This window comes from Girardinichthys multiradiatus, chromosome 12, assembly GCF_021462225.1.
Source record: "Girardinichthys multiradiatus isolate DD_20200921_A chromosome 12, DD_fGirMul_XY1, whole genome shotgun sequence".
Classification (NCBI taxonomy): domain Eukaryota; kingdom Metazoa; phylum Chordata; class Actinopteri; order Cyprinodontiformes; family Goodeidae; genus Girardinichthys; species Girardinichthys multiradiatus.
Window position 1 is genome coordinate 50,555,315 of NC_061805.1, and position 16,654 is coordinate 50,571,968.

Genomic DNA, 16,654 nt, shown 5'->3' on the forward strand with positions numbered 1-16,654 from the left:
TTTAATTTAATTTTAGCTGTTATTGAGAACAAGTTGGGTTTATTTGTTTGTAGGAGAGCACATAACCAGTGGCTCAGATTACATGGTGTTTGAAGTCCACACTGAAGCAGGAGATCAATCGACGGACCTAGTGTTGTCCTCGTCGTCGGTGGAGAGAAGGGAGCAGACCTGAAAGGTGAAGCTCCCAGCTTGCTGTTCCATCCACCTTTCAATCCTCACCTACAATCAAAAGCCATGGCTCGTGGAAGGACAAATAATATTTTTGGACACATGGAGGATGCTGAAGTTAACACCCTTCTTAGGGTGGCTGGGCTTAGCTTTAGAGTTTTCTGGGAGAAGTTCAGAGTGGAGCTGCTGCTCCTCTGGATCAAAAGATGTCATATCAGGTGGTCCTTCTGATCAGGACACCCCTGAGATGCCTTCTGTCTTGCTCCCCTGGCAGGAGACCCTGATGCAAACGGAGGACTTTTCACCAGGACTATCGATGCTCTCCAGCCTGGGAACGGCTCAAGTCAGCCCCAGAAGGAGCTGAAGAATGTCCCTGGGAAGAAAAATGTCTGGGTCTGTCTGAATGGCCTGCCTCCACAATTTGATCCTGGGCCGGTAGGTTGGTAGGTCAGTCGGTCGGTTGGTCCGCGGGCGGGCGGACAGATGGATGGATGGACACATTTATAAGACCGATTACGTAAATTCAGACTACGTACCAAACACCAACCTTACATTTTGTGTTTAATCACTTCCCAGCAGCCTAATGATTTTAGCTGATAATCAGCACTGGTTGGTATAAACTCTGGTCTTCATCCTCACATCAAATACAGCATTAAGAAGGAATTAGGATTAACCTGTTTGTTATTAAGTTAACGACCAGTTAAACCATCCAGTCATGTAACCGTGATGAGACTAAAAACACACAGCATTTAATTTATCCTGAACAAGTTCCTGAAGATGTTTCACAGCTGAAGAACAGAGGATGGATATCCCCCATCACCTCCGTAGGTCACCGCTCTGAAAAGATGGAGTCTTTACAAAGTTTCTGAACAGCTAATCTGCTTTTTTATGTTTTTAGGACATGTTGGTTTTGTTTCTTCTGGTCCCTGAAGGACCTGGTCTGTGTTAAAATAAAGATTATCACTGTTTCAACATTTATTATCAATTCTTCTGGTTGGTGGCTGTTGGGGTCTCACCTCAATGAGATCCAGCAATGTCTTTCACTTTCAGTTAGTGAGCGTGTGTGTGTGTACGTGTGTGTGTGTGTGTGTGTGCATGTGTTGATAAGACGGATTACAGCCGAGCTCATTGTGTTTAGGGTCTGACTTGTTATCCACGAGCCTGAATTTTCCCACCCGTCGTCTGCTCCACACACAAACACACACACACACACACACACACACACACACACACACACACACACACACACACACGCTGAGTCTGACAAGTGTGTGTGTGTGTCCATCAGCCATTGAAAGTTTCTGTGGATAAGAACAACAGCTAAATGCCTGTTAAAGCGCATGTGTGCGGCTGCTTGTAGGTGTGTGTGTGTGTGTGTGTGTGTGTGTGTGTGTGTGTGTGTGTGTGTGTGTGTGTGTGTGTGTGTGTGTTGTTATGACTGGCGTTGGCCTGACAGGCCCCATTCGTCATCTGCAGGATTGATAAAGAACAAAAACACAAACATAAGCGTCTGAAAATGAACTCCTATCGGCTTAAAGCCACTTTTCCAGCTCAGAGGAATGTGGTGCTTTGACAGGTTGGAAGTTCAATTCCTATGTCTTCCTGCATCTAATTAACTATTTTTATTTATTTCATCTTTCACACTCTCAGCTGCAAGTATTTTCTTTAAAGCATTCATTCATTCATCTTCGATACCACTTCTTCCATAGTAGGTCGCGGGGGAGCTGCCTACGGGCAAGAGGCGGGGTCCAACCTGGACAGGCCGCCAATCCATCGCCAAGAAAGCATTCAGAGAAAAATCATATGGCATTATTTATAACTTGTTGGTGTGAAAAATGTTGACAAAACATTAAATTTGGTTAAACGATCTTTACGTCCATCTGTGTCGATAATTTGTTCTGTCCTGAGAAAATAAAGGTATTACTCACCACTTTAATACTAAAATAGTTTTAAAGTCACATTTCTGGCATCTCAAATAATGGCTAACAAAAAATCACTGAAGGGGAAATTTCCTGAAGAGAATCACTAGTTAATGGTACAATTCCCACTGTTTCTAGTTATTAAATCCATCATTTATTCCTAATAAAATATCCTGATTAAATTCACACTTCTCCAAATCCTATCATAGACTATCAATGTATTTATTGGGACTTTATGTGAAAGATCAACAAGAGCTAGTGCATGATTTTGGAGCTGAAGGAAAATGCTTGATGTAATCAGAGATCATTCCCAGATCATGATGTTTCAGCATAGGAATGGTGTGTGCTGGGTGACTCATCCAGGAGATGACAGAAGAACCCAGAAACCCATCTAAAGGTCTGAAAACCATCATTTTCCTTCCACTTCCCAACCAGGTTCTAGCTATTTTATCTTGGTCTATTGCATAAAATCCCAACATGATACTCTTTGAATGTTTTGTCACATTAGAGCCACAAACGTTTCTGTATCAGTCCTTTTTGTACGGCAACGTTTGTATTAAATGTGTCCAAATGAACCACATTCACAGGAACTGTTCAGTTTTATCAAGTATTTGATCAATATAACATTACACTTCGATGCTGTCTGGAAAATAACAGATGGCTTGTTATGGAGGAGGAGCTGCAGGACCAACTAATAAGCAGGAAACAAACTGATCGAGATAACCTAGTGAGGATGCACACAATGTGGTGTGCTTGGAGACAGGTTGAGCAGCAGAACCGTTAGCTGCAACCTGCTTGGTGCTGACCTCAATGCAACAAGTGCACAACTGCTTTTTTACAGCTGTAAATACACATCATACCCAAGGTGCCGTGCAAAGAAAGGTCTGCTGTATTTATGTCACCTGCATCTCTGATTCTAGGCTTACTACCGGGGCTGACAAGCCTGTTGTGAAAACCTGTAGCTTGATGCTGTGGAGGATTTCTGGTTCAAAACCTGAAGCAGTAATGGAAGAAATGGAGACCACTACAGTCCATTGGTCAGTATAACATTTGGTTACCATGGAGACTTGACACGGGTTTGTGGACAATGCTGACTAGAGTCTTACTTATTTCATTTCTCCCCCTGCTGCATGGACATAATGCTGCAGGCCTCACTGCCTCAGTTAAGGTCAGAGGTCATGATTCAACAAAACGAAAGAGATAATGGGCAAAATGTACCCTCAATGGGAAAGATCCAAGTTCAGAACCACTGCTGACCCGAAAGATCGCAAAGGCCCGCCTCACATTTACCAAAAACATGTTGATGATCCCACAGACTTCTGAGAAAATATTCTGTCGACCGAAGAGACCAAATGGACCTTTTTGGAAGGTGTTCATCCAGTTACATCTGATGTAAAACTAGTAGTAGTCTGGTAGTAGTAGCCAGACTACTGTAACAGTAGTCTGGACCTTCATCTGATTGAGGTTCTGGGGCGTGGCCGATCACAAACGTTTGATGGCGGTTGTTTTTATTGTTGGGGTCAGGTTATAGGGGCTGAATACTTTCTCACACATTACAGTATGATGAAACGCAAAAACAACATATCTGTGAGGGAGTAAATATTTTTTCACAACCCTATGACTCTCCCTTTCTGGCTTTATGTGGACCAAACTAGACGAATGTCAGCCAGCAGAGCTGAGGGCTCCCTGGACTGTAAAGGTCGCTGACCCCTGGCAAACAGAGGTTCACCCGCGTCAAAAAAATCGTGTTTTCACACAAATTGTTCATGGTAAAAATATGTTCCTGGTTGTTTTAGGGTGACATATGATTTTTAAAAAGCTTGGTCTTTAGAAAAACATGTGGTGGTGATCATAAAACCGCAATCTGTTTTCTTCTGATTTACAATGTTTTCTCCATCTTCGTCATCATTTTTAGTTCAAATTGTGATTTCTCTCCATGCAATCACAGGGGATCTTTTGCTCTAGACGGAAAACAGAGAGGAAACAAGGAGAGGAGGAGCAGAATTAGGTGTTTTCATCCATTGATTAATAGCTTTCTAAAGCAAAGCACATCGAAAGGCGCCGGTCGATCAATAAATTAACTGCCCAAATTCATCATTTTCTACAACAAAAGCTAATTATTTAGACGGCTGCAGGAAAGAAAAAAAGCCCAACGTATTATTAACAAGAGTTTATTTAGCAAAGCTTTGTATTCCTGTGTGTGAGGAGACTGCAGATTCAACAGCAGCCGTGAGAAACTTTCATGTCCTTAAAGAAGAAATCAGAACCTGAACATCACAGCCACCTGCACAGGCGAAGTGCTTTATTAGAATAAAACACTGAATAAACAGAGAATTTAAAGCGATCTTGACCATATGGCCAAGCTGACCTCTTATGGAAAAAGGCTCCAACGTCGGCTGGCTCCTGCAACATATAAAATGTGGGAGGTTCTGGCAGAAAAACCTGCAGAAGCTTCACTCCAACCATTGTTTTTTTCACATAATGACCACATTTAATTTCTCCAGACAAAGTGGTAAAAACACTTATGTTCAGTTTTAAAAGTATGCAGTTGAATCAAATGTGAGTTTAAGCCTGATTGGAACATGATTTTATGTACAAAAACGCTTAAATTATTATAATAAAAGGAAAATATGCAGATGTAAAAAAATTCCACATTACTGCACTACAATCAGAGGTTTCCACAAACTCTTTTATCACAGCTTAAAGGTTTAAATAAAACATTCCTTCCTTTCTGAACACAAATATGAACTTATCCACCGATCTGCATAGACAAGGCTGACTGTGCAAATAATAATTAGGTCAAGCATATTCACAAGCCTTTATTAAAAAACCATGTTTGCTCAGAACTATTATTATTATTCACAACCTAAATAACATTTCAGCCTGAACCTGTTGATTTTAATGGTAGAAAATACCGAGTAATTAACATCAGGAACATTTTGAACAGGTTTTCAGACTTCTAAAATTCACTACATGAATTGATCTGGTCCTTAAAATCCAATATTAGGTAAATATAGAAACAAAACCGTGATGTATTAAAAGGTGTCATAATGAATTTAATAAAAACAAACCAAAATGAAGGAGCAGTGTGAGGAAAAACAACCTCCTTAATGCTTTCAGAGCATTTAGAAGAGAAATCACCCCCTGCTTGTGAGTTTGCAGCTCTGCAGCATACAGGTATGTGTTAACACAATGCCAAGTCGGACAGACATCAACAATAACCTTAGAAAAACCGCTGTTGCTGTCCATCCATCTAGGAAGGGATGTAGGCCTTCATCATATAAACAGATTCTTCAGCACGTCCCAGCAAATTCAACGCCAGGGTCAAAGTATCCGATGCTCAGAAAACCCCCCCAAAAACAAGTGCTCAACTTCTACAGGCCTCAGTTAGCAGGTGAAAGGTCAAAGTTCATGGCAGGATAATTAGAAAAAGGGCAAACAAGTTTGAAGGCCTGCAGGAGAAAATCTCTTTATCCTTAGAACACCATGGCAGCAGAAATTGGGTTTAAAAAGCTGCATTTGAGTGAAGCACAAGACACAAGAGAAATGTATTTTGGAGAACATAGAGATATTTGACCACAATGCACTGCGCCGTGTTTGTGATAAAAACAGGCAGAGCACATTAGCATAAACTCCTCATACCAACTAAGCACGGTGGAGGAAGGGTGATGATTTGGGATTGTTTTGATGACACAGGACCTAGACACTTAAGAGTTCACCATGAACTGTTCTGAGTTAAAACTGGGTCCAAACTGGGTCATCAACAGAACAATGATCCCAAACACAGCAGCAGACCTACTATAGAATGTCAAGCTGCTGGAATGGCCCAGTCAAAGTCCAGACTGAGGCCTTTAGAGAGCAGCGCAGAAACTAATATCTGCAAATCTTAGTGAAATGAAGCAACTTTGGAGAGTTGCTCCAAAAATTCTGCAAAGCAAATTTTTTAACCAAAGTCATACAGATACTGTTGATATTCAGACCTTGCTGCACATTTTTATTACTTTTGTCCAACAAACTAAAAGAAATTGAATTGAATTGGCGAGTCACAAGCTTTAAAAGTACGGTAATAGTTTTCTGGTAATTCATGTGGTCATAAATCACTGATGAGGCCTTTAGGTGGACGTTTGTGCAGGTTTAAAGAGTGTATTTTCACTGCAGGTTAATTGAAGCCTTATTGGTTTAAATCCATGAGGGTTAGTTAGTGCACAAGTGACAGTAATTCAATTAAAACATTTGCTCTTCATTTACACTCTGCAGGGAACGCACATACATAAACACGTGACCATGGTCCTGTAACCTTGGTATATATAAACGCACGGGTTTAAGCTGTGTCACATTCATTTACATAGGAGCATGTTGTTAAGGTCCTGCTTTGACATTCAATTAAAATGTTTACATTTCTGCTTAATTAATTTGGAGAAAGGAGGCAGGAAAAGACGAATGGACGGGCTTCTTTGACAGGAGGCCGATAACTGAGTGTGTGTGTGTGTGTGTGTATGTTAAGGTCACGCCAGGCTGACTATTATAATTCATCTCTACAGACGTGTATTCATCAGGGACTTATATTCTCTTTTTCAGCTTTATTTCCTGCAGCTGAAGCCGAGCCAGCCGAGGTGTTTTTATTGGAGTAAAGGCTGCTGAAGCTGAACAACACTCGGTTGTATGGAGCTCATTATTCTTCCCTTTAATGTTAAAAACAAGCAGATGAATATTGATCAGGGTGGAAAATGCATTTATTTGTCAGTCACGAAAGAAAGAAAGAAAATTAAAAGTCGCTGAGCTGCAGGCTTATTTTTCTTTGTGTATTTACATTTCATATCCAATAAATCACTCAGTTTTTCAAACATGTCCATCAAAACGATACAGAGTTGCAGAATAGTCAGAAAACAAGTTTTCATGTTGCAAAATGCACAAAACGGAGCTCAGATCACAAATTACTTGCTTCCTTAAGTTGCAGCTTTAAACCTTTGATGGCATAAATGACATGGATGAATTTATTCAGTGGAAGAAAATGCACTAAAGATCCTTACTGGAAGATTTATGTTGTCCTCTGACTGAGGTAAGAAACATGGAAATAAATGGAGTCTAACGGCAGCAGATGAGGTTGTTTAGGGGATTTTCTCATCCATTCTCATGCACTGTTAGAAAGCTCATAGCGTGAGCATGATATGAAATAATGGGGCTGCATTTAAGACTTTGAACAGCTTGTCTCAAATATTCAAACAAACATTTTTGCAGAGAAAATAAAACTATCCATACAAGCGTCTGAAAATACAAAAATACTTATTCCAGCCAGTAGGTGGTAATGTAAGAGATATGGAGAAGTTAAAAAACAGAAGAACATTCTGCACATGATCAATTTTACACTATTTCTTATAATATTTAACTTTTTCAGCAGAAAATCCAAGTGTCTGCTAAGAAAAGATGTGCAGACAAATGAAAATAAATTTAATTCGAGCAGGTTTATTCAGAGAGGGGAAAAAAGTCTCCTCGTAAGAAATAATTCCTAGTGGCACAAAACCTTTCTGTTCATACTTAGAATCCAGTTTAACCAACAGGGCAGCACTCAGTCTTGTCCTGCAACATTTCACCAGGTTGAAGCAATCAGAGAGGGAACTGTGATGGTTTTTTACCTTCCTAACCATCATACTCTCTCTGCATGGTGACAAGCTAACTTGGGTCCTCGTCCAGGTTTGTTTGTCACAGTGCCGGCTGTTTGAAGCGTTACTGTTGCACTGACTGTTGATATGTAGCCGTTTTCTTGGAGAAATGTCCTGATCTTCGAAGATCCACTGAGGCTGCACGGTGGAGCACGGTAGCATGGTTGCCCTGGAGCAAGAAGGTCCTGGGTTTTAATTCTGGCCTTGGGTCTTTCTGCATGACGTTTGCATGTTCTTCCTGTGCATGTCTGTGTTCTCTCCAGGTACTCTGGCATCCTCCCACAATCCAAAAACATGATTATTAGTTAAACTGGTCTCTCTAAATTGTCTACAGGTATGTGTGTACATAGTTGTTTGTCGTGTGTGTGTCTCTATGTTGTCCTGGTGACCTGTCCAGGGTGGACCCCCGCCTCTTGTTCAATGACCGCTGAAGATAGGCATCAGCCACACTAGGATCCTGCAAAGATAAGCGGGTATAGACCTTGGATGGTTGGATAAATGTATGAAGTTCGACACACATCTGCTTTTTCTTAAATTGATTGTTCTCTTGTCTTTCCCATCATAAATAAGCCTTTTTCATGTTATGGGGTGACTGTGGCTCAGTGGAGCAATCAGAGTTGTGGGTTCAATCCAATCTGGGTGTCACTGTATGAATGTGTACGGGTTCCTGAGTATGCTGGGTGAATGTGGCTCTAGAGTAAACAGCTTTGACTGCTGGACGGCAGTAACGGTGGCACCAGTTACTTGAGTTTGTATAAAACTATTCATTCTTAATATTGGATCTCTTTCCCCTCAGAATAACTGTGCTCAGATGAAAGGTTAGAGCATGTTCCTGCAGTTAAAGATGTTGCTTCCTACACAGCTTTACCGGGGGTCCCATAATGGTAAAAAATCGAGACATAGTTGACCAAATGCAGAGAAATGTCATCATTTGGTTGTTGTTTTCCAGCCAATGAATTAATAAAATATAAGAATAAAGTAAATATTACAAAGCCATTTTCCACCACTGTGATGGAAATAATAATACTTGTATCTCATAGTTATGACAAAGAAATCTCAAAATGATGACTTAGCTGTCTTAGTATTATTATTATGGGATATTTATAATAAGAATAATGAGATAGTAACTCTATTACAGCCTAATTATCTAGTTAATTGATAATTACCTCATTATAATCATTGTCTTTGAATGATCATAATGAGGTAATCAAATAACGGAAATATTAACATTATTTTTCTCTTTTCTCCTTATTTCTTTATTCTTTAATCTTGTTTCCCCTTCAATCCCTCCCATACCTCCCATACCTCTCCTAAATGGGCGGTTATTGAATCCCAGCTCAGCCCACTGGGGGGGTGTAGATCGCCGTCTACCGGCCCGCCTCCCAGCTGATCCTCGCCGTGTTTCTCCTTCCTCTTCTCCGCCTCGCCGTTACTTCCAGCTGGGCCCCTGACGGCGCTCTCTCCGGGTCTGAAACGATGGAGCTCCGGACGATCTTCCCCGCCCTGCTCTGCCTCTCTGCCGCCTGGCTGCAGTCGGCGTCCGGCGCGTTTTCACGGAGAGGACCGAAGGTCACCGAGAAGGTGGGTGATAAATTTACCGGATCTGTTTACATTTAACGCACGGCTACGCGTGACCGCCTCCCCGCACATCAGCAGCATCTCCGCGTGGCTAGGAGCCGCGCGCAGTGCAGGTGCGTGCATCGAAGCACGCGCACACACGTCCGCGCAGGTGAAGCGAAGATCCGGGAGAAGCAACCATTCGGTCACCTCCGTCTCTCCATGAATCTGCAGAATCTTCCAGAACATCTGGGACAGCCCACGCACGCAGACACGCACACCCACAGCTGTACACGTGTCCATTCAAATTACACTTAATGCGCAGTGCGTCTGCCCGCAGGGTGTCCACGCACACACACACACACACACACACACACACACACACACACACACACACACACACACACACACACACACACAGCTGACACAGAAGCCTCTTTTTCTGCCTAAAACTGGAATAAACACAAAGAATGTTATTAAAGCAGTCAGGCCCGGATTTAGAAGAATGGGGGCCACTGGGCTAGATCCAGTTCTGGTGCCCTATATCCACACATGCTTCCACTTTTCATGAGAAGTATATCCATTAGTAGGAGGCACGCATCAAGGTTTTTAGGCCTGTTACGCATGATAAGGTATAAAGCAATTTTCTAAAAATGTCTTTAAAAAGAAAGGAGCATTTGTCATCCCTACCAAATATGATCCAAGTAACTCTGCCCTACGGATCAAGAGTTTAAAGCTTCAAATAAGCTTCTTCACAGCCTGCTTTTGAAAAACTTAAAACTAAAAACTAATTTTTATATCATAGTTTTCAGTGAGATGTAGTTTGACTTTGTTTTAATTGGTTTTATTGCTTTGAATTTATTGTTGTTCTTATGGCATATTTTATTTATTTATGTTTTTCTTTTAAAAATTAAAGTTGGTATGTTAATGCTTGCCATAATGGCTGATGTGATTTTTATATTTATTATCATTTTTAAATACTTGCATATTGGTTATCTATACAAAAATCCAACAAAGTGAAACACACAACTGAGAAGTTTTATATATTGTGTTTTGGAGACTTGGTGACCTCAAGATGCCACCCTTTGCTGCAGATGTCCCACAGTGAGCTTTGGAGATAGTTTCAGGTCTCTGATACCTGCTGGACGTAGGGGCAGAATAAACCTGGGTCCTCGTTCAGCCTTGGTTGCTCAGAGTTTTAGTTGTTCTCAACCTTTTAATTATTGCATTAGGAGAGTTATGAAGATCACACATCTGCCTTACTAAAAGATGAAACCAGAAAATCATGGACTATTAATTAAAGTTCCTAAAATCAATTAATAGCACTCAAAAGAAAAGTTTTGGGTGCCAGTATTTTGTAAAAGATTTTGTTAAATAGAATGTTTTTTATATGTGGGAGTTTTTTCCTCTACTGAATTAGTGTACTTAAACTAAAGGTTTTGTAATTTAATCAGTATGAGGTTGTTCTGAAATAAATGATTAATTCATTTATTTTACACATCATTATCAGGCCTGATAATACATGCAGAAGGAGCTGTGTGGTAGCAGAGCTCCACCTTGTGTTTTAAATAATTTGTTTTTAGTTATTTGAGCTCTAGGAGTGAAGTTGTCATTTTAATGGGGTATTACAGAATAGTTCTAAGAAGTTAGTATCTTACCCCCTCAGGAGAAAGTTTCCATCATCTGAAACCATTAAAAAACTTAAAAGAGCAGTTTAAATGAATGTTATTGCTCCTCCTCAGACTGTTTCTCACTAAGCAAAGACGCAGATATAAAATGTTTAATAAGTCTCTGTTTTCTGTCTCCAGGTATTTTTTGACATCACAGTGGGAGGTCACGAGGTGGGCCGGATCGTCATTGGTCTGTTTGGAGAGATCCTTCCTCTTACTGTTAACAACTTCGTTGCCTTGGCAACAGGAGAGGTAGGATAAAACAGCCCAGGCTGCATTTTCACATGTTCTTCATGCAAGTTTACCAAAGCATCACGGCCTTCTTTTTTCTAAAGTTGGTTTTTATTAAAGGACAAACATTTAGATGTTTTTTTCTGTTCCATTTTTTCTCAGAACAGATTTTTAAAGCTGTTAATTAGAAGTAAAAAAATGCATTTAAACTACAATAAAGGTCTAATTATTGTGGTTTTAACACATTTCAAGACACATAAGGGGCTGAAACTTTGAAATTGAAACATGTTCATCTTTTATCACATCTGATGATCCTATGGAGCCACCTGGAGAAGTAATTAATTTTTAACACTTCTAGTTAATAAATAAAGAATCAATAAATGTAACTGTGTTTGTATTGCAGTCTAAAGTAGGAAGTCCCGTTACATTGTGCTAAAAACTACAGACTCTGCACATCTGATGTGCGAGGGAGCTGTTTGGTTGACAGCGAATGACTTCATCAGGTTATACAAAACTAGGTTCGATTTCAACAGGTTGCAGACTTGTTTTTGCAAAATCCAACTGTTTTGGAATGAAACTGCAGTGTCCCCCAGAGACACTCATTGGTTTTGAAATAAAAACTCTCATTGCATCAGTTTCTGCTTTGCATTGTTCGTGGTAACTGTCAGTTTCATCTATATCTCTGCAGAAAGGTTATGGCTACAAGGGGACCAAGTTTCACCGCGTCATCAAGGATTTTATGATCCAAGGAGGAGATTTCACAGCTGGAGACGGAACCGGAGGTGGGAATGAAACTCAAACTGACAGCAGAAATCTGAACATCTTTAAATAAAATCTAAATTTAAACAGTAAAAAAAACCAATTAAACAAAGTAACAAGAAATCATCAAATTATTTTAAGACTCAGGATTTTATTTGTTGTAAATTTTTACTTGTGTAATATTTCTGTCCAGGTCACAGTATCTATGGGACAACATTTGCAGATGAAAACTTTAAACTGAAGCATATAGGAGCCAGCTGGGTAAGCACACACCCTGGACCTACAGTGAGGATTTCAGTAATCAGGAAGGAAAATAGTTCTGGATGAGGAAGCTCCTATCATTGTTTGTTTTTAACAAATTTAGCTTTACCAAGTGTGTGTGTGTACCAGGTGAGTATGGCTAACGCTGGTCCGGACACCAACGGCTCACAGTTCTTCATCCTGTCTACCAAGGCACCGTGGTTGGATAGGAAGCACGTGGTTTTTGGCAAAGTTCTGGACGGGATGGTGGGTTGAACCTGGGAGCACTGCTCCATGTATGAATAGGACCAATGATCCGTTGTCCTGACTGGCTTCAGCAGGTTCCTGTATCAAATCTTTTTTTATGTCACAAAGCTAACCTGCGATTATAAAGCTGCTACGAAATGATGTCCAACAACACTAAGTGAACACATGATGGGGGATGGACAGACAAGTTCACAATTTTCTGTATTTGGAGGGCATGGTTGTGTTAGCAATTTAGTTTAGATAAATACTTTCTATGTGGGCAGAGCTTCTGAATCTTTAGAGGAAACCAGTTCTGGAAAATATTTTATTCATTTTTGAAATCAACCATGTTTCGTCTGTTTGCATAAACTTAAATATTCATTAATTTTGGATCTTTTGATTAGAAATTGATTCTGTGGTTTTTTTTGTCATAAATGTGCTGCTTGTTTGTGTTTTATGTTATTTCTGGATCTCTGTGATAGAGACCAGCCCCCTGCAAGGACAAGCAGGTATAGAGGATGGATGGATGGATGGATGGATGGATGGATAGGTGGATGGATGGATGGATGGATGGATATTCACTAAATATTTGAAAATAAATCCAGTCAGTTAGTGTCCTGGGACAGGATATAGTGAAAACTGGTGGTTGGTTCTGGATAAACATGTTACTGTTTGTTACAGTTAATCGGTTGAACCGGTATCCCTCCAACTCAAGTGTCTAACCTGCTTGTGCCTATTTTTTGTCAGGCCGTCGTTCACACCATTGAGCTTCAGGACACCAACGACAGAAACCTGCCATACACTGAGTGTGTCATTGTGAACAGTGGCAGGATCCCGGTCAAAGAGCCATTCGTGGTGGAGGTGGAGGGCTGGTAAACGGCATCTCCTGGAGGACAAATACTGAATTATTAAGACTGATTAAGACTGATTATCAACATGAAACTCCATTTTAATTAGTGCCAAATTAATATTTTCAATTTCTTTGCATAATTTACCATACCAGTGGTAACACTTTGGACAGGATATTTGTTTGGATTTTCCTACAGCGTATAAACCTCCAGTTGTTGCGATGAGCTACTAAATAAATAGTTTTCTTAAGTGAAATTATTCCAACAATGAATTCATTGCAGGGAAGCTAACATAATAAACAACTTGCTGAAATGCTAACCATAAGCTAGCTAATGTTATCATTTTTAAATGATCCAAGGGCATGCTAACATGCTAGCTGTGGTAACCACTAGGAGCTAACACATAGAAAAAGCAGGTTAGCTAGCTAATTTAGAAACAGGGTTATGCACGTTCAGCCTTCAAAAGAACTAGATAAAAATTCAATTCACACATATTAATTCACTGATTATTTATATTAATATATTAAATCATAACAAGATAAAATATTCTAAAATAACTTAAACGTTGGTTAAAGACGTTTCAGTTTGCATTAAAATCAGGTTCCATTTGTATTCTGATCTCTGCCAACTTTTTTACATCTGTCTGAATCTCTGTGTTCTCATGTGCTCTATTACAATTCAATTCAGTTTTATTTATATAGCGCTAATTCACCACACGTCGTAAAATATGTCCATGTTCTCCAATTTTCAAATCTTATTTTCTATTTTTGTTGTTAGAGGCAAAAACAAAAATAAAAATCTGAAATTCAGACTGAAATATTATGTTTCATACTTTAATCACATTCAAAGCATTGCAAGCGACTTAAATATTTTTCAGATTTTTATTTTAAGTTAATGTCAAGAAAAAAAGCTATAGTTATACACTATGAGAGAAAGTGCAGAATGTGTTGGATTGCATGTAGGAGTGGGTGTAAAGGCATCTCTTACTATGCTTCTAGCTTTAATGATAAATACAAGTTTAAAATGAAGAAAACTTAATTTTATCCGTAGATGATCCTTTAAAAGATAGGAGATTGGGCAACAGCTCACAGCAGCAGCTGTTCATGCCAACAAAACGAGGTTTAATGCCACCAAGATGAGCTGCACTCAGGACAGATTCCTCAAATCAGATGTGTTTAAGTTTAATCCCTTACTGCCTGAATTAATTTACAATTTATATATATAAAAAAAGCGTTTTAGCTGTTGAGCAGTTGCTTAAATAAATACCGACTGCTGATCTAAACAAAGCATAAACAACCAACATGAATTTAGGTTTGTTGCAAATCAGCGACATTGGGCAGAAGGAATAATTAAACAAATTTTCTGGCTTTGGGAATGTAGATTATTTTATTCTTGCAGCTGTAGCTGAAAAGGGGCTTTGAAACTTAATTAGAGTATTTCTGTTTAGTCACTGCTGTTCTATCTTCACAGTAATTTAAACGCAACTTAATACTGGATGTAGTTGTAGTACTCATTACAAGATGGCGCCGGTTTCCGAAATGCACCTTGGCATGTGAATAAAATGCATCAACAAGTACTTTGGCTGCATTAAGCCCTGAAAAGGTCTGTGGTGAATTTAGGACAGTGGTCTACAAGCAGTTTCAAGCCCATTGAAATATAAACTCAATTCGTGAAAGAGCCTATTCTTGCATAACACTGGCTGGAATGTAAGTTATTATCTATCTCTACTGTATGCTACGTTACATTTCCTTTTATTGGGTCATTAAAAACAGAGGAAACATGTTTATATAGAAATAGAGCTGTTGTTGATGCATGCTACTAAAATTTTACAGACCTACCAGATTAGGTTACTTGATTATTCTCATATGTTCCCATAAAATCTGTATTTTTATAATGGGAACAGAAATGACCTAGAAACCTGTAGCATTGGACACATGGAAACAAGAGTACATTTTCAAACCTTCGGGTACTGGAGGACTGTCACCAGTTAGTTTTATTTAATACTTATTTATCAGGTTCCCTGTGGTTTATGCTGGCGTGCATGTATATTTAGTAGCGTCATCTTTAAAATGTTGTACCTGTGTAAATATTGAAGAGACTGTTTATTCAGCTTACTTTTTTACAGAGAATATTATTATAAATACACGGATGACGCTGTGAAAATAAATAATGAAAACTTAGAGTTATAGCTCTGTGCCAAATCATTCACATCTTATGCATTTAATCTGAACATATCAGAGTTTTGATGCCTGTTTTTATCTTTATGCAAAAAAACTCCGTAGCAAGTGTCAAATGTTGTAGCAAAACTGTTTTTATTACATTTGTGAAAGGATTATGTATCATATCATGTTTTCTAAAACTACAGCACAAATATACACAAATCAACATTATGTGGAAAGAGTAATGAATTCTGTGCTACTGTTAATGTCCTCTAAGTACTGATGTTAAATGTTTCATTATGTCTCTGACTCTGATCCTGTTATCCCAACCTCTTTATTACCTGGAAGACTCATCGTAGCATTAATTGCAAAAAGTATGTTTTTCCTCAAAATGAATCTTATGCAGAATTTAACAGAAGAGCAAAACTAAGTGCCAACCAGTTTTGTTTTCTACAATAAAACTGCGGATTATTCCAAAATTATTTCAGTGTCACCGATCTTTTTGTCATCTAATGTATAATTCACCTTTCAGCCATTTTATCCATTATTGAGATGAAATAGTTTTATTTTTATATCTACATTTACTGGCTAATCAGTATATTGAAAGATAATCCATCCATCCATTGTCTATCCCTGCTTAGGGTCGCAGGGGCTGGTGCTGATTTTCAGCGGCCATTGGGTGAGAGGTGGGGTTCACCCTGGACAGGTCTCCAGTCCACCTCAGGACAACACAGGGGACACAACCAAGCACACACTCACAGCTAAGGACAGTTTAGAGAGACCAGCTAACCTAACAGTCGTGTTGTTGGACTGCTGGAGTAAGCTGAGTACCCGGGCAAAACCAGCCCATGTAAATCAGTCTAGCTTGTCTGATTTTAAAAATACCATCAAATTCTTGCTTTTTGTGATTTTAGAATAAAGTTTGCATTAATCTGTGTTTGACAGATTTTCTGTTTAGTGCACAATTATCTGATTAAGGTTTCAGTTTAGCTGTGAAGTAGAGATCAACAATTGCAGTTCAGACTCCTTAAAAACTGTAAAACAGCCCTTTAGCACTGTTCCCAAGTGGATACTAATGTTAGCGGCTAACAGTTAGCCAGTTGAAACATTCTCCCAGTGTTTACAAAACGTTATATGTTCCTGTATGTATCTTGTGTATCGATGTTTCTAGTAACAAAGGGCTGGAGGCATCTCCAA

The 16,654-nt window shown here is 39.3% G+C and overlaps 1 protein-coding gene and 1 long non-coding RNA gene across 2 annotated transcripts; one reads left to right on the top strand and one right to left on the bottom strand.

Annotated features, from left to right (window-relative positions):
• Window positions 1–6,802: 6,802 nt before the first annotated feature.
• On the bottom strand, window positions 6,803–9,187 carry LOC124878184. Its single transcript, XR_007040677.1, has 2 exons — window positions 9,053–9,187; window positions 6,803–8,204 (listed from the first exon to the last, which is right to left on the bottom strand). It is a non-coding gene; the product is annotated as an uncharacterized LOC124878184 (long non-coding RNA).
• A 10-nt stretch (window positions 9,188–9,197) lies between these two features.
• Window positions 9,198–15,939, top strand: LOC124878183 (peptidyl-prolyl cis-trans isomerase C). Its single transcript, XM_047382013.1, has 6 exons — window positions 9,198–9,328; window positions 11,113–11,226; window positions 11,894–11,987; window positions 12,158–12,225; window positions 12,355–12,471; window positions 13,198–15,939. Exons 1-6 carry the CDS (start codon window positions 9,224–9,226, stop codon window positions 13,324–13,326), a joined length of 627 nt encoding a protein of 208 aa, XP_047237969.1. The 5' UTR covers window positions 9,198–9,223; the 3' UTR covers window positions 13,327–15,939.
• Window positions 15,940–16,654: the final 715 nt, after the last annotated feature.

Excerpts from the sequence above, each read along its gene's own strand:
- LOC124878183 (XM_047382013.1), top strand. The coding sequence starts at position 9,224 with ATGGAGCTCCGGACGATCTTCCCCGCCCTGCTCTGCCTCTCTGCCGCC. Across the intron at positions 9,329-11,112 it reads GACCGAAGGTCACCGAGAAG|GTATTTTTTGACATCACAGT; the intron begins GTGGGTGATAAA and ends TTCTGTCTCCAG. Across the intron at positions 11,988-12,157 it reads AGCTGGAGACGGAACCGGAG|GTCACAGTATCTATGGGACA; the intron begins GTGGGAATGAAA and ends ATTTCTGTCCAG.